At 41.6% G+C, this 24,956-nt stretch overlaps 3 protein-coding genes across 3 annotated transcripts; 2 read left to right on the top strand and 1 right to left on the bottom strand.

Annotated features, from left to right (window-relative positions):
- Positions 1–160: 160 nt before the first annotated feature.
- LOC108784882 (trypsin-like) lies at positions 161–4,557 on the top strand. The gene is made up of 5 exons (XM_018553817.1): positions 161–212; positions 1,448–1,601; positions 2,552–2,805; positions 2,917–3,053; positions 4,339–4,557. The coding sequence occupies exons 1-5, from the start codon at positions 173–175 to the stop codon at positions 4,486–4,488; spliced, it is 735 nt and encodes a 244-aa protein (XP_018409319.1). The 5' UTR covers positions 161–172; the 3' UTR covers positions 4,489–4,557.
- A 5,116-nt stretch (positions 4,558–9,673) lies between these two features.
- LOC108784883 (trypsin-like) lies at positions 9,674–13,655 on the top strand. The gene is made up of 5 exons (XM_018553818.1): positions 9,674–9,725; positions 11,243–11,396; positions 12,067–12,320; positions 12,432–12,568; positions 13,505–13,655. The coding sequence occupies exons 1-5, from the start codon at positions 9,686–9,688 to the stop codon at positions 13,652–13,654; spliced, it is 735 nt and encodes a 244-aa protein (XP_018409320.1). The 5' UTR covers positions 9,674–9,685; the 3' UTR covers position 13,655.
- A 5,370-nt stretch (positions 13,656–19,025) lies between these two features.
- On the bottom strand, positions 19,026–24,439 carry LOC108784876 (anionic trypsin-2-like). The gene is made up of 5 exons (XM_018553810.1): positions 24,400–24,439; positions 22,784–22,934; positions 22,307–22,566; positions 19,965–20,095; positions 19,026–19,175 (listed from the first exon to the last, which is right to left on the bottom strand). Exons 1-5 carry the CDS (start codon positions 24,437–24,439, stop codon positions 19,026–19,028), a joined length of 732 nt encoding a protein of 243 aa, XP_018409312.1.
- Positions 24,440–24,956: the final 517 nt, after the last annotated feature.

The following is a 24,956-nucleotide window of genomic DNA, read 5'->3' as shown; positions in this document are numbered from 1 at the left end:
ATGTGGCAGGTAAGGCGGCCGCCCATGGACATGCCACCAAATGATTTATTTCATTGCACTTCTTCTTGCCAAGGCCATGTGTCCTTGGACAGAATCCCACCACACCTCTCCTTCAGGGTATAAATTCAGGACTGGAGCAACCATCCTTTACTAATCATCTCAGAGATCAATCATGAAGTTCCTTGTGATCGCAGTCTTATTGGGGGTGGCAGGTATGAATTCTTCATTGTACTATAGAATAATTTTCCAATGTCTTTTGAGTTTACCTTTTTGTTTAATAAATGGCTCAAAAATGCTAATCAAAGTAAATTAGTAAATGGCATTATAATAATGCTAATCAACCATTATGATTTCTCTGGTGAACATGACTTAACTCAATGTCCTAATTGGCTGCTTTGCTTCGTGCAATGGGCCATCTATGAATACTGGTATTAAAATGGATCCTAAGGCAGATATTGAACATATAAAATACCCCTATTTATGAATGGCTCTTCACTACCCTGCCTTACATGTTGGTCTCAATGTTAGCAGGACTCTCTTAAGCTGAACTTCAGGCAGATATCAAAGACACAAATTAATGAAGCTATATATTAATTATTGTATTTTTTTGTGGATGTTTGTTTTAATGCAAGCATAGTAAGTACCTGAATTTGACCTTGTATAAGTCTCTTGCAGCTCTATACAGCAGAGCTCAGAATGATGGGGGAAGAAGCAACACAAGGAGCCACTAAGCTGGTCTGCAATGCTTGTGTTTTATGCTGATAGGATGAGATAGCAGAGTAACAGAGGCAGGAGCTCATAAATCTGCTGCTTCTCCTTTACTGTCCAGTCACAGGCTGGGGTGGGGTCCAGGGTGACCTGGGCTCAGAACATAAAGGTTGAATAATGCAAGACTAAGGACATCTAATGGCCGGAAAAAAAGCTCATCAGTCTTCAGCTTTTCTTTTCTCTGTCCAGTCACAGTCTGGGGAAAGGTCCAGGGTGACCTGGGATCGGAAGAAGTGGGTTTAATGATGTTGCCTTTCAGACTGAAGACATCTAGCGGCAGAAAAAAAGCCCATCGGCCTACTGCTTTTATTTTCACTGTCCAGTCACAGGCTGGGGGAGGGTCCAGAGTGACCTGGGCTAAGAACAAGTTGGATGAATGATGCTGGTCATGAGTCTAAGGACATCTAGTGGCAGAAAAAAAGCCCATCAGTCTGCCGCTTTTCCTTTCAATGTCCATTCACAGGCCAGGGATAGGACAAGACCTGCAAGAGTTACTTGACTGTGGCAGGTCTTATACCTTGCCAGACTAGGTATTGCTGTGTAAATCTCAGAACTAGATGGACAGAACTATACATTCTTCATTAGGTAAAACAGCCAAAGGCAGGGATTTCAGTTTTAAGCATTCTACTGTTATAACGCCTAGACCATTTATTTGATTAAAATCAACCTTTCATTGCAGCTGCCTTTGATGATGACGATAAGATCGTCGGAGGTTTCACCTGCTCCAAGAACTCTGTCCCCTACCAGGTATCCCTCAACTCCGGCTACCACTTCTGCGGAGGGACCCTGGTGAACAGCCTGTGGGTGATCTCCGCTGCTCACTGCTACAAATCGTAAGAGCGATATGTCTTCTTGTTTAAATCCTGTATATTTCTTGTTCTTTAAGAAGTTTGTATGTTCTTCATATCTTCATGAAACAATATAGACTCATGTTTAAGTCTCCTTAAGTAGACTGAGGACATCTTGCGGTGGAAAGGTACTGCAGGGGACAGCCTCAGATTGTAAATCAGTGTTGTAACCTACATTGTTTTTTTTAAATGGTGGGCCATTAAAAAAATTACCCAGAATGGGAGCTTTAGTGACAGTAAACTCAGGAGTTAAATCCTAAAAATACATTCAAGTACCTTAATTATTAACAACAATATATCCTCTTTGTGTATCACTCGGCTGTAGATCCTCAAATCATCTCTGAATGGGTGCTGACACTGTCCTTCCTTCTGGAGGGGGGCTACTTTTGTTCCCCATGGTCCCTGTGTGTGTTGTAGCATAGTCACCATTCCAAGCTCCCTCCTGTGATGGACTACAATCTCATGTTTAGTTTACTAATTTGTATTGAGATTGTAGTCCATCACAGGAGCGAGCTTGGAGCGGTGACTACTTTACAACACACACAGGGACCATGGGGAACAAAAGTACCCCCCCTCCAGAAGGAAGGACAGTGTCAGCACCAATTCAGAGTTGATTTTAGGATCTACAGCTAAGTGATGCGCAAATAAGGTCCAGTTTGTTATTAGTTAGGGTACTTAAATTCCTTTTTAAGATTGAACTCCTGAGTTTAGTGCCACTGTAATGGGGGCCCACTAAAACAAATAGTCCAGAAGTGGAGCTTTAACCTTCCCCAACCAGTCACCATATTACTCGACCTAACACCTAATACTGAGCCCTTAAATGGCACACTGATGCTATGTAAAATACACTTTATTGAATATGTAACTATAGAAAAGCCTAAAGGTCCTGTTAGCACTGTGATATATAAAAAATCCCTGCACATTTTTCCCAACAGGAGCATTCAGGTCAGACTGGGAGAACATAACATTGCCGTGAGTGAAGGCAGCGAGCAGTTCATTAGCTCCGCCACGGTCATCAGACATGGAAGCTACAACTCCAGAACCCTGGACAACGACATCATGATGATCAAACTCTCCAAACCAGCCACTCTCAATTCATACGTCAAGACCGCGCCTCTGCCCTCTGGCTGCTCTGCCGCCGGTACTAGCTGTCTGATCTCCGGATGGGGTAACACTCTCAGCAGTGGAAGTAAGTCTTAAAATATTTTCTTCTAGACCTGTATTTCACATCTTAATTTTGGAAGGGTCAGAAATAGAAGATTCATTTTTTAATGACCTATATGTTTTTTTTCCCTTTTAGCTAACTATCCAGATCTCCTGCAGTGTCTCAACGCCCCAATTCTGACAGACAGCCAGTGCCAAAATGCTTACCCCGGTGAAATTACCAGAAATATGTTCTGCGCTGGGTTTCTGGCCGGTGGACAGGACTCATGCCAGGTAATCTATGATTGTTTTTGTATTTGCACTTTTTTTTTCAAAGTTGGGACTCTGAAATAGTCTCCGATAATCTCTTCAGCCCATATTTATCAAAGATTTGCAACAGAATGCACACAACACTTTAAAGAAACAAAATTGCAATCTGTGGTTTTGAAAGTAATTGACTCACTAGTAAGAGGAACATATTGTATTAGTCTAGTGCAGAGGTATGCAAACTCTGGCCCTCCAGCTGTGGTAAAGCTACAAATCCCTTCATGCATTTGCCTGTGGGAGTCATACCTGTGGCTGTCAGAATCTTGCATTGCCTCATGGGATTTACAGTTTCATCACAGCTAGAGGTCCGGGGTTTGCCCACCCTTGGTCTAATGGCTTGTGTTGTACATAAAATAATGGCATTGTCCAAGTAAATGTACATGTTTCAAGCAAAATTTGCCCAGACCCCCTCCCTAGCCCACTCATAGATCTGAGCCCCCCACCCAAGAAGGTCCACCTACTCATCTTCTCCAACAAATGCTTCCTATCACAATGTCTTTAAAGTCCAATTAAGCTCTCATTTAAAATCAGCTAAGTACATTCCATGTAGATTATAACTCTGTGTAGTTCAAAGTCTTTAGTTAATTTTCCTCAAATCATCTCTGAATTGGTGCTGACACTGTCCTTCCTTCTGGAGGGGGGCTACTTTTGTTCCCCATGGTCCCTGTGTGTGTTGTAAAGTAGTCACCGCTCCAAGCTCACTCCCATGATAGACTTCAATCTCAATACAAATTAGTAAACTAAAAGTGAGATTGTAGTCCATCACAGGAGTGAGCTTGGAATGGTGACTACTTTACAACACACATGGACCATGGGGAACAAACGTAGCCACCCTCCAGGAGGAAGGACAGTGTCAGCAACAACAGAATTCTGAATTCTGAAAGCTATTTGGATGACCAGCAAAATGTCTTCAAGAAAAATACAGCAAGTCCAATTGCTTTGATTTATCTTTTACAGATGTAAGGCATTGAGCACCCTTTGATTTAATACCTCTGGATTGTATTTAGATTCAATGGACTTTAAATATCATACAAGGTATACCTCTAGACATAGGAATGCCACTGGTAATTGCCCCCCTCCCAACGAATGAATTTGCTTGTGTATAAGATCATTCAACTGGTTTACTGTGGGTTTTGCTCCAGTGGTTACACTAGCTTTGTTAGTTGTACAATTGCTGAAAGAGAAATGTTCTTTTCACTCCAGATAATTGCTTCAAAGGTGTTTATTTGATTTTAATAATCTGTCTCCTCAGGGTGACTCCGGTGGCCCCGTTGTCTGCAATGGACAGCTCCAGGGTATTGTCTCCTGGGGATACGGCTGCGCTCAAAGGAACTACCCCGGTGTCTACACCAGGGTCTGCAACTACAACTCCTGGATCTCCAGCACAGTGGCTGCCAACTAAACCTTCACCTAGGAGGATCATTTCTAATGATTTCAAAATCAAACAGGAATCACTATGTGCACCACTGAATAAACTAACACTTGCAGCCTAAACTTTGGTGTGATTTTTGTCTTTTTTTTGCTTTTTAACCTTTTACAAATATCTACAGTTTGCTGTAAGGGCCAGAATATGTTAATGCAGAACTCCAGGCCACCAGCCCTGAGATTTACCCAGTTCTACCACCTAGCACAGCTCTGCCCAGTCTAGCAGGTCAGGAGACCTGCAGTTGAGTAATACTTAGGTCTTTTTCCTCCTCCAGCCAGCTAACTGGCTTCTTGTGCTGTCTCTCACTTTCCCAGTCTGAGCTCTCCTATACAGGGATTTGCAAGAGGTCGATACCAAATCATTAAAAAACCCAATCTCTCGCACCCCTAAATACACTTTTCTCTCTTTGTAAAGGCTTTGTGGACTTAGCAGACATCCTGGCCTGGCAAAACAAATTACATATGCTCTTCAGCCTACCTTAAATAAGAGCTCCATGAAATAGTCAGTGACTACTTAGCAACCAGCAAAAGCTGAGACAGTAAACACATTGGTCAGAAGTATTGGTGGTCAGTGGCTGGCTGTAAAAATAATCCCTCCCAATTATTGGTGGACAGTGGATAATTGTAGAATAGGGTAAGGTTAAAATCCCTTTGAGGTATTTGTTGCTGCCTATGTCCCCAATAATTTTTCTTTTCTGACTCTTGTGTCACCAATACAAGAACCGATTGGTCATTTCAGAGACAACAGCTGAAAATGAACAGGCTCTATTCCTTCACTACGTTATTAAATCTTAGAAAATGTCTGGAGCTCCACTTTCTGAGAATGAATAATACAAAAAGTAGTATAACTATATACACAATTGGCCAAACGTTTGTTGACACCTAACCACCACACTTACCTATATGGAAAAAGGTGTGTGGAACCATTGAGTTCAGGTGTCTCCAGTGAAGGGTACTGTTAATACAAAGATATTTCATACAATTGTGCTCTTCAAACTTTCTAAAAACAGTTTGGGGAATGTCCTTTTCAGTTCCAGCATGACTGTTCAACTGCACACCAAGCCAGCTCCATAAAGACATAGTTTGATAATTTTTGGTGTGAAGGAACACAAGTTAATGGCACCTTCTCAGAGTTGAGTTAATGGCACCTTCTCAGAGTTAATGGCACCTTCTCAGAGTTAATGGCACCTTCTCAGACTGGGCGGAGGTCATGAGTGGCGTACCCCAGGGTTCGGTGCTGGGTCCCATGCTTTTTAACCTATTTATTAATGATATAGGGGAGGGAGTGAGAAGTCATATCTCAGTGTTTGCTGATGATACTAAAATTGGGAGGGTAGTAGACACGGATTTAGACATTATAACATTACAGGAGGACCTGGAGAAAATCGGGGAGTTGGCAACTGTATGGCAGATGAAGTTCAATCTCGATAAATGTACGGTAATGCACCTTGGAGTTAAAAATAGGAAAATGGACTATACACTTATGGAGGTGCCACTAGGGAAGTCGGAAAAGGAGAAGGATTTGGGGGTCATTATAGACCACAGACTGAAGAATAGCTTGCAGTGCCAGGCTGCTGTAAATAAAGCTAGCAGTGTCTTGTCTTGCATTAAGAAGGGAATGTATTGCAGGGACAAGTCTATAATTTTGCCACTTTACAGATCACTGGTTCGGCCTCATCTGGAGTATGCGGTCCAGTTTTGGTCGCCAATACTCAGAAAGGATGTCCTTGAGCTGGAAAAAGTCCAGAGGAGGGCAACCAAACTCATTAAGGGGTTTGAGGATCTGAACTATGAAACAAGGTTGTTAAAATTAAATATGTTCTCTTTGGAGGTTAGGAGATTAAGGTGACATTTTTTTTGTCTTGTCTAAATGGTCACAAATTTCCACAGGCACATTCCAAAAGAGTAAAGGCTTTTATAGCCATAAAGGTGTAGCTAACTATATTTTAATGGCTATGGTGTCTAACAAGCTGGTATTAACCACAAATGGTTAATCATACATTTTATTATCCTGAAGGCCTTTTGCCAGGATCTGCTTTTATAGTTCCATACCACAACAGAGGGCCAGAGATTATCTGAGGCCTCAGAGTTTTGTCAAGTTCAAATAAGAAACAGATCCTTTACTGTAAAAACAATTACAATGCTGAATAGTCTTCCAAAGGTGCTTGTTCTAGATGATCCTGTAGATTGCTTTAAAAGATGGATGGACTTGATGGACTTATGTCTTTATTCGACCTCAAATACTATGTAACTATGTAACTATGATTTTCTAAATGCAAAATATATAAATGGCTACTAATATTTTTTAAGAGATAACGGTATAGATTGTTGCTCCAGAGAGCAGTGGTTTAACGCTAGCCATATGAGTCCACATGGATGCTCTTTGGACTAGGGTGGGAATGGGACTCCATAAAGGAGGCCAATGAGGCAGATGAAACTGTTTAACCGAGAGGTGGCAGGTAATAATTAGCTTAAAACCCACTGAAGTAGACAAACAGATATTTTATCGTAAAATTACCTCCAACAACATACAGTAGGTCCACATTAGCAGATACAGCAAGACAGCATTACTAGCAGTCTGTAGGTGCTACAACAGTTTCAATATTTACATGCAACCATGTGCTATGGTAAAAGTTCCATGTGGTCAACTCTCACAGATCAGAAGTCCTCCAAGTAAGCTGGATATTAACAAGTCCCAGCAATCCAAGGGTTTTATCTCCCCAAAGTCCCAGTGTACACAGGTCCCTTACACTAGCAGTAATATCAGTGGCCCTAGCCATAATAGGACCATCCACAGTAACAAAGGTCCCTTCGATATCCACAGTGGTGTGTATCCCTAATTATGGTCTCTTTTAATCTCCAGGGCAGCTAGTTGCTCCCTCTTGAGGTTCCGGACATTCAGTTCTTGCAGCAGATTTTCTCTCTCCTGCTCACAGTAGCAGCATTCTTCCCTCCAGAACATATGTGAACTCCCCCCTACTTTAGGGCACCTCATATATATATTGGCTTGAGGCCATCACTCCCTGCATCCTTCATGAATAATAAAGTTACCAGAGGCTTCTTTTCTGGAGACTTAACAAAAATCTTCAATCCTCTCCTCAAAGGACAGAGATCCTGCCCAGTTACAATCGCAGAGTTTCCAGCCTAGAACAGCTGAAGTCAGATGCGCAAGAAGAGTCATCAGGATCTACACTAGTCTCAGATTCCTCTCTGTGCAGCAGGAGCAATTGTTTAGGTGTCTTCCCAGTGTAGTTGTATTGCCCTCAGACCTTCTGCTACAGCCCATCCACTCTGAAATTAAACCTGTACACCTAATGCAGTCAAAAATCACCAAATTGCTAAAATCTGATAAGACACCTGGGGGGTGCACTTCTGCAAAAGAATAGATAGATAATATCCAAATAGTTGTTATAATTATTGCTACTACAACTCTTGTTATTTTTGGGGATGTCCAGATACCAGTTCAGATACCAGTGATGATACTTGACATTTTCATGAGAACTACCCGGGTTGCAGCGGTTGCAGCTGGGTCCGGGCTCTGGCGCTCCACCACTGTCCTGAAATCATTAGTCTGTATTGTTTCAGAAAAACTGTCACATGACAATAAACAAAAATGTATCAGTACTTGTATCTGTGAGTACTTGGGCATGTATCTGTAGTTGTACTTGGAAAACTGGTATCAGTGCCTCACTATATTTATAAAAACAAAATCCTATATTAAAACAGAGATGTACAAATCCCAGGAGCTCCATGTGCCACAACATCACTAAAAGATTGTGAATGTTGCACACAACATTATTAACTACTTCAGAAATGTAAACATAGGAGATACAGCATAAAAAACCCCATCAAATAAATACAAGGTGCTGTTTATACAAGGTGCTGTTTCATTGTGTTTACTATTTCAATTTTAGTTCAATTTAGTAAATTTTGTTTAGTTCCTAATGGATATTCGCACAAAGATAAAGTTGTAAAAAAAAAAAAGAAATAAGCTCAGATTTGGAACTGGGCATCCTAGAAGAACGTGCTTCTGCAATGTGCATTCTTGTGAGATTTAGAGCACCTAGTCTTCCTGGGAGGCAACAGTGTAGCATGGCTACGTCACCGCACATTATGGAAACCTGGCAGGTTTTATTGTTCGAATGTACAGGGGAAATCTGGAGTGCTGGATGATTTGCTCTAGCAATTATTCCAGTTGCAACTCAGGTCTGGTATAGAAGAAGATACCACATCCATTCACCTGAGCTCCTTCCTGGAACGCATTTCACCTGTGGTTGGGCATAATCATAGAGTAAGAAGGAGACTTAGGGAAAGATTTTAATTCACACAAAGCCATTAAGACAATTCTCGATATATGAGCTTCTCAGTCTGTGCAAATTACTTGGCACTAAACATTACATGAGTTTATTACATGGATATTATTATTATGCAGGATTTAAATAGCACCAACAGTTTTACACAAATGCAGGTACAGCTGGCTCTGCCTCTAGATAGGCAGAGCCAGCTGTCCGGCAGCAGCGTCTCAGTATACAGCTACAGCTCGCGGTATACTGAGTTTAGGGTAACGGGAGGACGCTAGTTTGTGTCCTCCCGTTACCCTAAGGAGAACTATGAGGAAAAGCCCTGACCCCATAGTTCTCATTTAAGTCATTTGTGGGCCTAAAATGTGTATTTTTAAATATGTGCAAAAAAAAAAAGAAAAGGTCTGGCCTGCTGAGAATGTGCCGAACATGCTGTATCATCAAATGTCTTTCTCTTGGAGGCATAAAACTGGCATAAAATGTATTATCATTAGCGATATTTTTAAAATTTAGCCTTTGCTAACTAATTTGACAACTTTTTATTTTTTATACACGATTTGTAGCGATCCTCTGAAAGAGTATGCTGTATAACAACCATAGTTTTATGTTATTTGCAATTAAATGTTTTGAGTAAAACAGGTGAGAAGAGAAACATATTTTTTATTTTATTTGCCATGCATGGGAATTTGATAAATCAAGCCATGTGGCAGGTAAGGCGGCCGCCCATGGACATGCCACCAAATGATTTATTTCATTGCACTTCTTCTTGCCAAGGCCATGTGTCCTTGGACAGAATCCCACCACACCTCTCCTTCAGGGTATAAATTCAGGACTGGAGCAACCATCCTTTACTAATCATCTCAGAGATCAATCATGAAGTTCCTTGTGATCGCAGTCTTATTGGGGGTGGCAGGTATGAATTCTTCATTGTACTATAGAATAATTTTCCAATGTCTTTTGAGTTTACCTTTTTGTTTAATAAATGGCTCAAAAATGCTAATCAAAGTAAATTAGTAAATGGCATCAAAATAATGCTAATCAACCATTTTGATTTCTCTGGTGAACATTAGTTAACTCAATGTCCTAATTGGCTGTTTTGCTTCGTGCAATGGGCCATCTATGAATACTGGTATTAAAATGGATCCTAAGGCAGATATTGAACATATAAAATACCCCTATTTATGAATGGCTCTTCACTACCCTGCCTTACATGTTGGTCTCAATGTTAGCAGGACTCTCTTAAGCTGAACTTCAGGCAGATATCAAAGACACAAATTAATGAAGCTATATATTAATTATTGTATTTTTTTGTGGATGTTTGTTTTAATGCAAGCATAGTAAGTACCTGAATTTGACTTTGTATAAGTCTCTTGCAGCTCTGTACAGTAGAGCTCAGAATGATGGAGGAAAAAGCAACACAAGGAGCCACTAAGCTGGTCTGTAATGCTTGTGTTTTATGCTGATAGGATGAGATAGCAGAGTAACAGAGGCAGGAGCTCATAAATCTGCTGCTTCTCCTTTACTGTCCAGTCACAGGCTGGGGTAGGGTCCAGGGTGACCTGGGCTCAGAACAAAAAGGTTGAATAATGCTTGTCATCAGACTGAGGTAATATAGTGGCAGAAAAAAGCCCATCAGTCTGCTGCTTTTCTTTTCACTGTCCAGTCACAGGTTGAGGGGGAGTCCAGGGTGACCTGGGCTTAGAACAAAATGGTTGAGTGATGCTGGTCATCAGACTGAGGACATCTAGTGGCAGAAAAAAAGCTAATCGGTCTGCTGCTTTTCTTTTCACTGTCCAGTCACAGGCTGAGGGGAGTCCAGGGTGACCTGGGCTTAGAACAAAAAGGTTGAGTGATGCTGGTCATCAGACTGAGGACATCTAGTGGCAGAAAAAAGCCCATCAGTCTGCTGCTTTTCCTTTCAATGTCTATTCACAGGCCAAGGATAGGAGGACAAGACCTGCAAGAGTTACTTAACAGTGGCAGGTCTTATACCCTAGTAGTATACGAACAGACCGCACTATCCTCTAGAGGTTGTAGTTGGTTGGGGGTGTGCAGTGCTGGCATTTGTTGCTTTATACACTTTTTCACTGACATACTGGATTTGTTGTGAATTTTAATAAAGTCTGCAATATTGGAATTCTCTGGATAGTGCGGTCTGTTTGTATACTGCTGCATTCTAAGGTGGAGACGCACCTATTGGACCAGCACCTGGGGAGTCCTGATGGTGGCTAAGGAATTGGAGCGGTGAGATTTCTTTTGGCTCTACAGGTCTTATACCTTGCCAGACAAATGTAAATCTCAGAACTAGATGGACAGAACTATACAATCTTCAGTAGGTAAAACAGCCAAAGGCAGGGATTTCAGTTTTAAGCATTCTACTGTTATAACGCCTAGACCATTTATTTGATTAAAATCAACCTTTCATTGCAGCTGCCTTTGATGATGACGATAAGATCGTCGGAGGTTTCACCTGCTCCAAGAACTCTGTCCCCTACCAGGTATCCCTAAACTCCGGGTACCACTTCTGCGGAGGGACCTTGGTGAACAGCCTGTGGGTGATCTCAGCTGCTCACTGCTATAAATCGTAAGAGCGATATGTCTTCTTGTTTAAATCCTGTATATTTCTTGTTCTTTAAGAAGTTTGTATGTTCTTCATATCTTCATGAAACAATATAGACTCATGTTTAAGTCTCCTTAAGTAGACTGAGGACATCTTGCGGTGGAAAGGTACTGCAGGGGACAGCCTCAGATTGTAAATCAGTGTTGTAACCTACATTGTTTTTTTTAAAATGGTGGGCCATTAAAAAAATTGCCCAGAATGGGAGCTTTAAAGTGACAGTAAACTCAGCAGTTAAAGCCTAAAAATACATTCAAGTACCTTAGTTATTAACAAAAATGTATCTTATTTTTGTATCACTCCGCTGTAGATCCTCAAATCATCTCTGAATTGGTGCTGACACTGTCCTTCCTTCTGGAGGGGGGCTACTTTTAAATTAATTTTTAATATTAAACCCCTGAGTTTAGTGCCACTGTAATGGGGGCCCACTAAAAAAAATAGTCCAGAAGTGGAGCTTTAACCTTCCCCAACCAGTCACCATATTACTCGACCTAACACCTAATACTGAGCCCTTAAATGGCACACTGATGCTATGTAAAATACACTTTATTGAATATGTAACTATAGAAAAGCCTAAAGGTCCTGTTAGCACTGTGATATATAAAAAATCCCATCACCTGCACATTTTTCCCAATAGGAGCATTCAGGTCAGACTGGGAGAACATAACATTGCCGTGAGTGAAGGCAGCGAGCAGTTCATTAGCTCCGCCACGGTCATCAGACATGGAAGCTACAACTCCAGAACCCTGGACAACGACATCATGATGATCAAACTCTCCAAACCAGCCACTCTCAATTCATACGTCAAGACCGCGCCTCTGCCCTCTGGCTGCTCTGCCGCCGGTACTAGCTGTCTGATCTCCGGATGGGGTAACACTCTCAGCAGTGGAAGTAAGTCTTAAAATATTATCTTCTAGACTTGTATTTCACATCTTAATTTTGGAAGGGTGAGACACAGAAGATTCATTTTTTATTGACCTATATGTTTTTTTTTCCTTTTAGCTAACTATCCAGATCTCCTGCAGTGTCTCAACGCCCCAATTCTGACAGACAGCCAGTGCCAAAATGCTTACCCCGGTGAAATTACCAGAAATATGTTCTGCGCTGGGTTTCTGGCCGGTGGACAGGACTCATGCCAGGTAATCTATGATTGTTTTTGTATTTGCACTTTTTTTTTCAAAGTTGGGACTCTGAAATAGTCTCCGATAATCTCTTCAGCCCATATTTATCAAAGATTTGCAACAGAATGCACACAACACTTTAAAGAAACAAAATTGCAATCTGTGGTTTTGAAAGTAATTGACTCACTAGTAAGAGGAACATATTGTATTAGTCTAGTGCAGAGGTATGCAAACTCTGGCCCTCCAGCTGTGGTAAAGCTACAAATCCCTTCATGCATTTGCCTGTGGGAGTCATACCTGTGGCTGTCAGAATCTTGCATTGCCTCATGGGATTTACAGTTTCATCACAGCTAGAGGTCCGGGGTTTGCCCACCCTTGGTCTAATGGCTTGTGTTGTACATAAAATAATGGCATTGTTCAAGTAAATGTACATGTTTCAAGCAAAATTTGACCAGACCCCCTCCCTGAGCCCCCCACCCCAGAAGGTCCACCTACTCACCTTCTCCAACAAATGCTTCCTCCCACAATGTCTTTAACCACTTCAAGACCAGGTGTTTAGACCCCCTTCCTGGCCAGGCCATTTTTCAGTATTCAGCACTGCAGTACTTTGACTGACAATTATTCCGTCATGCAACGCTGTACTGAAATGAATTTTATGCCATTTTTTGGGGACAGATAGAGCTTTATTTTGGTGGCATTTAATCACCACTGCGGGTTTTATTTTTTACTATAATCAGGAAAAATTAAAGAAAATTTTGAAAAAAAAAAGTTTTTTTTCCCCCCAACAAATTAATTTGCTCGTGTATAAGATCATTCAACTGGTTTACTGTGGGTTTTGCTCCAGTGGTTACACTAGCTTTGTTAGTTGTACAATTGCTGAAAGAGAAATGTTCTTTTCACTCCAGATAATTGCTTCAAAGGTGTTTATTTGATTTTAATAATCTGTCTCCTCAGGGTGACTCCGGTGGCCCCGTTGTCTGCAATGGACAGCTCCAGGGTATTGTCTCCTGGGGATACGGCTGCGCTCAAAGGAACTACCCCGGTGTCTACACCAGGGTCTGCAACTACAACTCCTGGATCTCCAGCACAGTGGCTGCCAACTAAACCTTCACCCAAGAGGATAATTTCTAATGATTTCAAAATCAAACAGGAATCACTATGTGCACCACTGAATAAACTAACACTTGCAGCCTAAACTTCGGTGTGATGTTTGTCTTTTTTTTCCCTATTTAACCTTTTAAAAATATCTATAGTTTAGGCCAGATTATGTTAATGCAGAACTCCAGGCCACCAGCCCTGAGATTTACCCAGTTCTACCACCTAGCACAGCTCTGCCCAGTCTAGCAGGTCAGGAGACCTGCAGTTGAGTAATACTTAGGTCTTTTTCCTCCTCCAGCCAACTAACTGGACTCTTGTGCTGTCTCTCACTTTCCCAGTCTGAGCTCTACTATACAGGGATTTGCAAGAGGTCGACACCAAATCATTAAAAAAAGCAATCTTTCACACCCCTAAATACATTTTTCTCTCATGGAAAAGGCTTTGTGGACTTTGCAGACATCCTGGCCTGTGATGATCCTTGATAGTGCACTCAAATCATGCCAGTCTGCAACCAAACAATGGTCACCAAACCCAATACATGTCCCACTAAAACTTTGCAGATATATAAACACTGCATAAATGCCAAGCAGAAAAATATAAAAGTGTTTTTCCTAATACTGTACATGTTGCTGGCTGATGCAGTGGTATACTTAGCATATAATGGACCTGGGGCAGATCACCTTTTTTACCAGCACCCCTCATAGATCAAAATTTCGAATGTTGGGTGTGCCCAAATTGGGCTAACAGTGGAAGTGTCTTAAAGCGTTATGGTTAAATAAAACCTATTCGTTACGTGCATGGCACACGCAGTATGTCACAGTCCTTGTAACCACACAATATTTTAATTGCTGTACCAAAAGCATAGATACACAAAACAAATTACATATGCTCTTCAGCCTACCTTAAATAAGAGCTTCATGAAATAGTCAGTGACTACTTAGCAACCAGCAACCGCTGAGACAGTAAACACATTGATCAGAAGTATTGGGGGTCAGTGGCTGGCTGTAAAAATAATCCCTCCCCAGTATTGGTGGACAGTGGATAATTGTAGAATAGGGTAAGGTTAAAATCCCTTTGAGGTATTTGTTGCTGCCTATGTCCCCAATAATTTTTCTTTTCTGACTCTTGTGTCACCAATACAAGAACCGATTGGTCATTTCAGAGACAACAGCTGAAAATGAACAGGCTCTATTCCTTCACTTTAGGGCACCTCATATATATATTGGCTTGAGGCCATCACTCCCTGCATCCTTCATGAATAATAAAGTTACCAGAGGCTTCTTTTCTGGAGACTTAACAAAAATCTTCCTTCCTCTTCTCAAAGGACAGAGATCCAATCGCAGAGTTTCCAGCCTAGAACAGCTGAAGTCAGATGCGCAGGAAGAGTCATCAGGATCTACACTAGTCTCAGATTCCTCTCTGTGCAGCAGGAGCAATTGTTTAGGTGTCTTCCCAGTGTAGTTGTATTGCCCTCAGACCTTCTGCTACAGCCCATCCACTCTGAAATTAAACCTGTACGCCTAATGCAGTCAAAAATCACCAAATTGCTAAAATCTGATAAGACACCTGGGGGGTGCACTTCTGCAAAAGAATAGATAGATAATATCCAAATAGTTGTTATAATTATTGCTACTACAACTCTTGTTATTTTTAGGGATGTCCAGATACCAGTTCAGGTACCAGTGCCAATACTTGACATTTTCATGAGAACTACCAGGGTGGCAGCGGTTGCAGCTGGGACCGGGCTCTGGCGCTCCACCACTGTCCTGAAATCATTAGTCTGTATTGTTTCAGAAAAACTGTCACATGACACTAAACAAAAATGTATCAGTACTTGTATCTGTGAGTACTTGGGCGAGTATCAGTACTTGTACTTGGAAACTGGTATCAGTGCATCACTATATTTATATTTATAAAAACAAAATCCTACATTAAAACAGAGATGTACAAATCCCGGGAGCTCCGTGTGCTCCTTACAAATGACAGCGGCCTCCTAACTTTGGAATTTTTCTCTAGTCTAGTCTTGGAGCTCAAAAAGTATCTGTACTTGTACTTGTGCCGAGTACAGTATTTGGTATCGGTGCATCCCTAGTTATTTTACATATATATATTAAGGCTGAACTCTAGGCAGATATAAAATATTAAAATGAATGCAACTCTGTAATTAGTAATACATCAGAAAAGTATTTATTTTCAATACAAACAGTGTAAGTATTTGAATTTGACTTAGTATCCGCCTCTTACAGCCCCTGTACAGCACACAAAGCCTGTTAGTTAATGTGTTGACAAGAAGCATGCTGATAAGAGGAGAAAGCAGAGTGACATAAAGATGAGCTCATCACTGTGCCCAGGGCCGTCCCTATAATAAGGCAGTCTGAGGCTTTGCCTCAGGTGGCATCTCTTTGGGCCATGTGAGGGGCAGCAGGCAGAGTGGCATGGGTGCTTAATGTTTGCTGTTGCTAAGAGCCATACACATCCCCTGCCCAACTCTTAGCAACCGAGGACCCTATGGCAGCCTCCCACTCAATCCCTGGAAATCAATGACATCACTTGTTAGCAGAAGCTGGGACGGGACACTCTGACCAGCATAGCACCTACTCCCCCCCCCGCTTAGTATGCACCACCAGCACCCCAGCCTCCTCAGGCGGCGAAAAACCTAGAGACACCCCTGACTGTGCTGCTTATCCTTTCACTGTCTAGTCACAGGCTTAGGGGTGAGTCTGAGATGATCTGGACTCAAAGGGAGGGGCTGAATGATGTTGGCCATCAGATTGAGGACATCTAGCTGCAGAAAATGTACTGCGGGTAAACTCTACACTAAAAGTGAATCTAGCTGTTTTTGTTATTGTATTTTATTATGGGCTGTTCATTCTTATCTTGTTATTTTTGAATGCTGTAAAAAATTTGGAGGGGAATGTTATATTTGGTGTAGTCCATGTTGAATACGGTGTGCCATGCAGTATAAGCACATTTTGTCCTTTGGGTATTATAAATGAACTTTTTAAAAAATTTACAATAAACAAATTCCATCATCCCATCCATAAACCTATTTGCACCAGCTTAGCCACATGTGAAGACAATGCTTTGGTTTCATTACATCCCTGACAAATGCCTAACGATATGAAGATTACAGTGGCTTTAAACTGTACAAAAATACTGAATGAGAAAATAAATGGTCAGAAGTTCTTCCTCATTGTACTAAAAATGTTTTAGTTTTTGTCTGTGTCCCCTTTGGAAAGATAGCAAAACAAATAGCAAACGCACCCATCAATTCATAACCAGCTTTAAAGCAAGGTGCACATGGAAGGGCTTTCAACAGTACAATAGCAAAAAGTTTCCCAGCGCACTCACCAGCCAGCATATGAAAAAAACTTGTCTAACCATTAAAGTGACATTAAACCCTCAGATTTTTTTAACATAAACCAATACTGTAATGTGCGCCTTACTGTAATCCATGGTATTTTCCCTTCTCTTTGCTGCTCCTCCTTTTAAATCTGTATCTCTTCTCATGCTGGGCAGAACTTCTGTTTGGCAGCAGACTGTAAACCCCCTACCTTGCAAAAAAAAAAAAAAATAGTGTAGCCCCTTTCACCCTAAGTGGAGTGGCTCTTTAAATTTGGTTGTGCTGGAACTGTAATCAGTCTGGCTGATTTGTAGTCTGTGATCATTTGGTCATTTCTAGGTGTTCTGCTATTGTCTGTCCCTACCTGTAGTGGGGTGTGACCCTGCCACAGAGTGGGGCAGCCAATGGGGGAACATTAGGAGTGTCTATGCCTCACCAGCCAATCAGTAGTAGTTTCATAGCCAGTGGTGCTTGCTGGGGAAGTGCATAAATACTCAGGGATTGCCATGTGCTCAGGGCAGTCCATCCCCGGGGATGGATGGTTGGATGGAATGATAGATGGATGGATTGATGGATGGATAGATGGATGAATGGATGGATGGATAGGTGGATGGAGGGATAGATAGATGGATAGATGGATGGATGGGTGGATAGATGGATGGATGAATGGATGGATGGATAGGTGGATGGAGGGATAGATAGATGGATAGATGGATGGATGGGTGGATGGATTGATGGATGGATTGATAGATGGATTGATAGATGGATGGATGGATGGATGGATGGATGGATGGATGGATAGATGGGTGGATGGATAGATGGGTGGATGGATAGATGGATGGATGGGTGGATGGATGGATGGATGGATGGATAGATGGATGGCTAGATGGATGGATGGATGGATGGATGGATGGATAGATGGATGGATGGATAGATGGGTGGATAGGTAGAGGGATGGATAGTTGGATGGATGGATGGATAGATGGGTGGATAGATGGATGGATAGAAGGATGGATAGATGGGTGGATGGATGGATAGATGGATGGATGGATGGATAGCTTGGAAGCTGACTAGGCCTCAAGCCTGGAGAAGGCCAGATATGGACCCAGGAGGAGTCTAGAACTATCTGGGAAGGAGAACCAGGGGAGCCATATGACTGCTGGTGGTTCCAGAAAACCCAAGATGGCATGGACCTGAGGAACAAGTCTGGTGTCTCTCCCAGGGAAGATTGCAAGTATATTATCTATCTAGTTGTGATTATATTATACAGTGTCCTCCTCTGCTCAACTAAAGTATTCCTGCTGGAAGGAATTGGTGAGTCTGAAGTTTATGTTGGCCAGTGGATATCTGTAGCCATATAGCCTCTCCCCCAGTTTTGACTGTTCTATAATAAAGCATCTAAAAAGTGCTTAAAGTGACAGGCGCCCAATTTACTGATTATAACCCACAACCCGACTAAGGACCCACCCCCTAAGAGGCCCCTTCCTTCCTCTGGGGTCCACCACAAGCCTGCAGGGGTTAGGGGGCACTATAATAATAAATATTGCTCTCAAATATTAGGCCATGTATAAACAGAGGTTATTGAAAGTCCATAGTCCAGGGATTGGCAAACTCTGGCCCTCTAGCTATGGTGCAGGTACAAATCTTATGAGGCATTACAAGACTTCAACAGCCACAGGAATGACTCCTAGAGCCAGATGCCTTGTGGGATTTCTAGTTTCACCACAGCTGGGGGGTTGGAGTTTGCCTACCCCTGTCATAGTCGATAGTTGCAGATTTTACTTGAATTCAAAAAAGACACAAATCTTAGTGCTAAATGACAATTTTATTTCACTCTTTCCTATCGCACAAACTGTCATGCAATGACATTATATATAGTGGACATTTTTTGGTCTTTTTGTCTCAATTCATAGCCTTTAATAGAGGTGGGAGAACAAAACCTTGTTGTGGGCTGGACACAGCTGTGGGCGGAGAGGGATTTTGCAATCTTCATTTTGTAGAATGAAATGTTGAATGGTATGATGGCATTAGATATTAGTTGCTGGTGATGGTATCCTCAATCCAGGAGACGAAATTACAGACTTTGGTGTACACTCCAGGATAATTGGGCTGAGCGCATCCTCTTCCCCAAGACACAACACCTTGGAGCTCTCCATTGAGAGCCACTGGTCCACCAGAGTCACCCTGGATCAAACAAAAAACTGGATTAAAAAGAGTTTGGTGTACCTCTATTTATAGCTATAGATCCTCAAATCATCTCTGAATTGATGCTGACACTGTCCTTCCTTCTGGAGGGTGACTACTTTTGTTCCCCATGGATCCTGTGTGTGTTGCAAAGTAGCCACCCGTGATGGACTACAATCTAATGTTTAGTTTTCTAATTCACATGAGATTGTAGTCCATCCCGGGAGCGAGCTTGGATTGGTGGCTACTTTACAACACACACAGGGATCATGGGGAACAAAAGTAGCCCCCCCCTCCAGAAGGAAGGACAGTGTCAGCACCCATTCAGAGATGATTTGAGGATCTACAGCCGAATGACACACAAGTAAGATACATTGTTGCTAATAATTAAGGTACTTGAATGTATTTTTAGGATTTAACTCCTGAGTTCAGTGTCACTTTAAGTGTAGCTGCAATGTACAGAACACATGCCTGCAGATCAAAAGAATCAGGGATCGATCTAGACATGAATTCTGATTTCCACTACTGACTGTGAGAATGGGCAGGACTTAGTTAAACTGGCTGCCTCCTTTCAACAGTTTGTGTTCTTTATATCTAGTGATTACATAGGTGTAAGGTATACATTGTTGATTTGTTAAATACAAGATTGAATTCCACTCTACAGGTTGAACTCGATGGACTTGTGTCTTTTTTCAACCTAATTATGTAACTGTGTAACTCTACTCCTGTCTTGACATTTGTACCTCCATAGAACTTTTTTTTTTATGACATTGGGTTCATTCTTGTTACCTGGCAGGAGTCTTTGCCACCCTCTGGGAAGCCCAAGCAAATCATGTTCTGTGTAATTTGTCCTGGATAAGACTTTGAACAGTCCTCAGGAGACACAACTGGAACATCAACGCACTGCAGAAGATCTGGGTTGGATGCTGAAAGAGATCAAATAATCTTTAATGCCTCCAAAAAGATGAAAAGACATTGAATAAAAAAGAATACTGCGATAAAGAACACACGTATAAAAGTCCAGCTAGACATGAACTTATCTTCAGAGTACCTACTTCATATTTACATTATCCTATCTCAAGAGTATTTTCACAATAAAATGCTTAGTTTGTAAATATTGCATGGGTGTGGAGTCATTATTTTGCTGCTTTTACTGGTTTTGTAACTGAATATAAATGCTAACACTAAACATCCTTTATTTGGGCCATTTTGATCTGGTACATATACTATTAAATGTGTTTTGTTATATCTGTTTGACAAAATACCAGTTGCTCCAACCAGAAATGTTGTGCGCTGAACTTTTTGGAATCTCTGCCTCTACAGCACTGTTGTAAGGTAGCATTTGTAGCCTTGTTTTCAGAGGGGTCATGTCAGGTGACCCTATCCAATCACCTATCCATGCCCACCTGTAACTAGAAGATCTAGATAACTAGAAGATCTTGAGACTCCACAAACTGGGAGAATGGAACTTAAATATATCTATAATGACAGTACTTCAACCCAGCTGGGTCTTGTGCATACCAAGTGGGACCCCAGATGAGAATGACCTTGTCTCCAGTCTTGTTACTCATAGTTCCAGGTTCTCGTGCAGTGATAAAGATATAAAAATCCTTAGATGCCTTTTGAAATATTTATTTAGAATAGTAGAACTGAAAAAAGGGAGGGTTGGAATACCCAAAAATAGTAATATATCCTGGTATCTCTTGCTGACAGTCCCTGTATGTAAGGTCAAGCTTCTCCCTCACAATAAGTAAGAAGTATCTCCTTTCCCACAAAGGTTCTAGTGCATGCTCTGTATCAGGTCTTGACTGCAGCTTGGACTGATGGAGGTCCGAGTGGTACTCCAATGTCCCCATTGATCCATCATGGATCCATGCTGATCCATGATGGATCAATAGTAAGGTCCTATTCCAGTATATAAAAAAGGCCGGAAGTACATAATAGGCCTTGGCAAAAGCCTAGCACATTGAGCAGCAACTCCCAACTGGGGAGTGGTAGAGAGAGAATGAGACCCAGAACTGAGCATGCTCAGGGGTTTTGTTATAGCCAACCCCTCCAACTGATGACACTCTCTGCAATTATTGGCTTATCACAAAATCACAGCCAATACCCCTCCTACTGACAACACTCTCTGCAATGATTGGCTTATCACAAAACCCCAGCATAGTTTTTCACAGGAAAGTCTGGTGGACGAAGCACATAAGTGACTCATGAGCACACCCTACTACTGAAAAATAGTAAATACACATAGCCCGAAAAATACACTGCACTAGTACAGGAGGTGTTAGGGGTAAATCCCTACCACATTGTTCCCAGCAATCTCTGTGAACTACAGAACACGCCCTCGTTATGTTATGGATAAGAGAAGAGGAGGAAGTGTTCTGTAGACCTAATATGCTTTCTGTCCTAAGATGACAAAGCTGCTCTGCTATAGATATAGTACCATAAGTGAGTGGTGTCACCCTAGGACAGAAGGTGCGTTACTGGTAGAATCGCCAGGTAAAAATGATTTAAAAAAACATGAAACAACTACATAGCTATGGACTGGTAACCCAAAATATATCAAATTTTTGTTCTTGGGTTTATAAAAGCTTTAAGATGGCACAACTCACTCATAAGGGGCACCTATAGGACACCAATGACATATTGACATATATCTACTTATACTATTGTCCAAATGATGAACATAATACAAGTCCAGGTATGGGCAATAATGTAAATGATAATGCAGAGACCACCAAAAGTCACCTTTTACAGTTACTTCTCATTCAGAAAACATCTGGTCCTGCACATAAAACGGCAGGGACGGAATCAGTGCATTGTTGGTAGAACTAAACCTGAAAGGAAACCCGTGCTGAGAGAAAAATGTAGACAACTACTGCAGACCTTTCCTTCTGGAAATCCTAGATGCCTGGCTGGTATGTTGTTAGCATAGGTTCAGTAAAGGCAGACCAGTTCTGACAGCCAAGCACCTAGCATTTTCAGAAAAAGGACAGCAATGATAGCTTTCATATCTCTTTTAGCACAGATTATCTTGAAGGATTGTCTCCTTGCTACCTTCAGACCCTCCAATGTGGCTCTCTTTCTAAGTATGTGGTATTTTAGTAGAATGCGGTAGAAGGGCAGCATTCAGTTCTCACCGGTGTTCATAGTGTTCCCCCAGCCAGATACCAGACATATGGCTCCAACAGCTGCACACTGAGATGGGAGAGGGATGGGTTGAACAACTTCATTTAGCTGGACTGGCTCGGACAGCTTGATCAACATGATGTCATTGTCAATGGTGTAGGCGTTGTAGTCCTTATGACGGATGACCTTTGCCGACTGAATGAACTGTTCTGTTCCATCTTCAGCTCTGATGTCATATTCTCCGATTCTGACTTCGATGCGTCTGGACACGGGAGAAAAACAGACAAGCGGTATTCCTTTTCATGCATTTCAAGTGCTTTATGGAACTTAAGACAGGCAGATTTTTTTAAAATATACATGAGATGAATGAAAACATAGTCAAGATAAATATTAGCAGTTCCTGTACATGTATTTTGGGTTCAACCATTTCTTGGGAAAATGGTAATTGGTCAGGCTCACGGAAAATACACTCTACTTACGACTTGTAGCAGTGAGCAGCAGATACAACCCATTGCTCATTGATTAGGGATCCTCCACAGAAGTGGTACCCGGAATTCAGGGAGACTTGGTATGGCACGTTGCAGGTGTATCCACCTACTATCTTGTCATCATCATCAAAAGGGATTGCCGCTGGAAAGGAATATAATTAAAAGTTAAACAATGGTTACCTCCCCACTCAAAGACTGTTGATTAGATAAGGAAGGTCCTTTCTCTTTCAGTCCAAGAGTACAGGTGATTAGGATAAATGTATATTAAAACAGCCCCCCCCCCCCCCACAAGTCAATGAAAAAGCAATTTAACACAGCTCAAAAACACTCAATAGCAGCTCAAAGCATACAATATTTGACTTGCTTCTACAATGTAAGTTTAGTGTTCAAAAACATTGTGAACTCAGAAAGAGAGATGGGTGTAGTTTTCCTCCTGTCTCATATGTGACTTGTGCACAAACTTTTCTGTTGCTCCTCTACCACTCAGCTGGAGTGAAGGAATTCTCAGTGTAGGCTATAAGTCACTGGAGTCATAACTTACACAGGGCTATGAACTCCTTTTGTGACAGCACTGGAGGGACACATGTGTTCCTTCATACCCGGGAGTCATGGTACATCCTTTGGTTCCCAGACTGAACAGAGCAGAGGGATGATGGAGAAAAGCTAAGTGGAAGTATATGGGGGATTTAAATAAACCTGCTTATTTGCTCTAAATGGGCAAAGGACAGGTTTGCTGTAAACAACTCAAAGGCAAAATAATCAAACAAAGGAGCAAGTCAAAGCAATTCAGAAACATCTGAAAGCATACTGTATTTGACTAGCTTTTGAGTCGGATGCCCAGCTACATGGATCATATGGGTGCAATTTTTGTGTCCAAGTAATTAAAAGGTTTCAAGCGAATATGCCCATGGTTGACAGTGATAGAGGAGGTGGGCTCTCTCTCTCCACACCACTCACTACACCACCAACAAATACGATTCTCTAGCCAATCGGGACACCTTATGTAGGATATCTAATAAGAAGGTTATATGGGCGACCCCTGGGAGATTGGACTTTTGGTTTCCAATACATTGTGGACTCCCTCCTATGACCGTTGTCTTTGCCCACCAGGTCTATTAACAGATGTCCTGGCTCACATTTAATGTGAACTAGCAAATCAAATCCTTAGAATACACATGAAGATGCAGACAAGGATCCGTGAAACACATTGAGTGCAACACTTCCAAAAGCTTAATTTCTATCAGCAATGTGTGAATCACTATATAGAAAAGGGTTTGATATTAATTGTCTGCATGACATGTATGCTGGATAAGAATAATTTAAGGCTATTCTGTGTATGTTTGTGAGCCATATTCATGAATTTACCTGAAAACTTATTGTTTATGGTTGTATATAGTTATAATAAAAATACACTTTTAACAGATTTTAATGTCTTGTGTGGGTAGCTCGGGAAGCATTGTATATTGATGAAGTGACACGCTGTGAAATAATTGATTCTTACAATGATCATCTTAAATGAGTAATCCCTCTTCAGGCAATTATAGATCATTGTTGAATTAAATTTAATTGCATAAAAAGCTTAGAGCTAAAGTTATAGTAATACTCACCTGCAAAGCCCAGAACACAGAGAAGTAGAAGGGTCTTCATGATGCTGAATCAGTTGTGTCTTCCCTAGCCTCATTCCAGTCTTTATACCTCTGCATCTTTCTAATCTTATTCCTAACCTTATCTTATCTGTTCACATGTCAGATACATGGAACCCAGCAGAGGAAAGTGAAGTAAGCAGGTGTTCAGGGTTGGCACTCATTTTATTAGGCAGCTTTCCCAAATGTTTTATGATAAGAAGACATTGCTCACAATGCCAGTGCTTCTTGCTCTGCTTTTCCTAACCGGGAACCATTTTTGCTCTACACTAGAAACGGCACCTCTTAATACTTTAGTAATATTATGAACCTGGTGGGCGAAGTGTCAAATAGAAATATAGACACCGGCACCCCAATGACAAATCAAATATGTCTATTTGTTGACGTATAAGAAGCATAGCGTAATACACTCAGTGCAACCTTTTCGGAGTCTCAAAGGATCCCCTTCATCAGGCAGAAACAAGTGAAATCACATTCCTCCCAGTGCCGAGGGCATGTAGCCTGGTATGGCAATGAGGGGG

The sequence above is a fragment of the Nanorana parkeri genome, unplaced genomic scaffold, assembly GCF_000935625.1.
Source record: "Nanorana parkeri isolate BGI_ZX_2015 unplaced genomic scaffold, ASM93562v1 scaffold130, whole genome shotgun sequence".
In the NCBI taxonomy this organism is placed as follows: domain Eukaryota; kingdom Metazoa; phylum Chordata; class Amphibia; order Anura; family Dicroglossidae; genus Nanorana; species Nanorana parkeri.
Note: the sequence above shows the minus strand (reverse complement) of the source record. Positions and strands in the feature narration are given on the sequence as shown.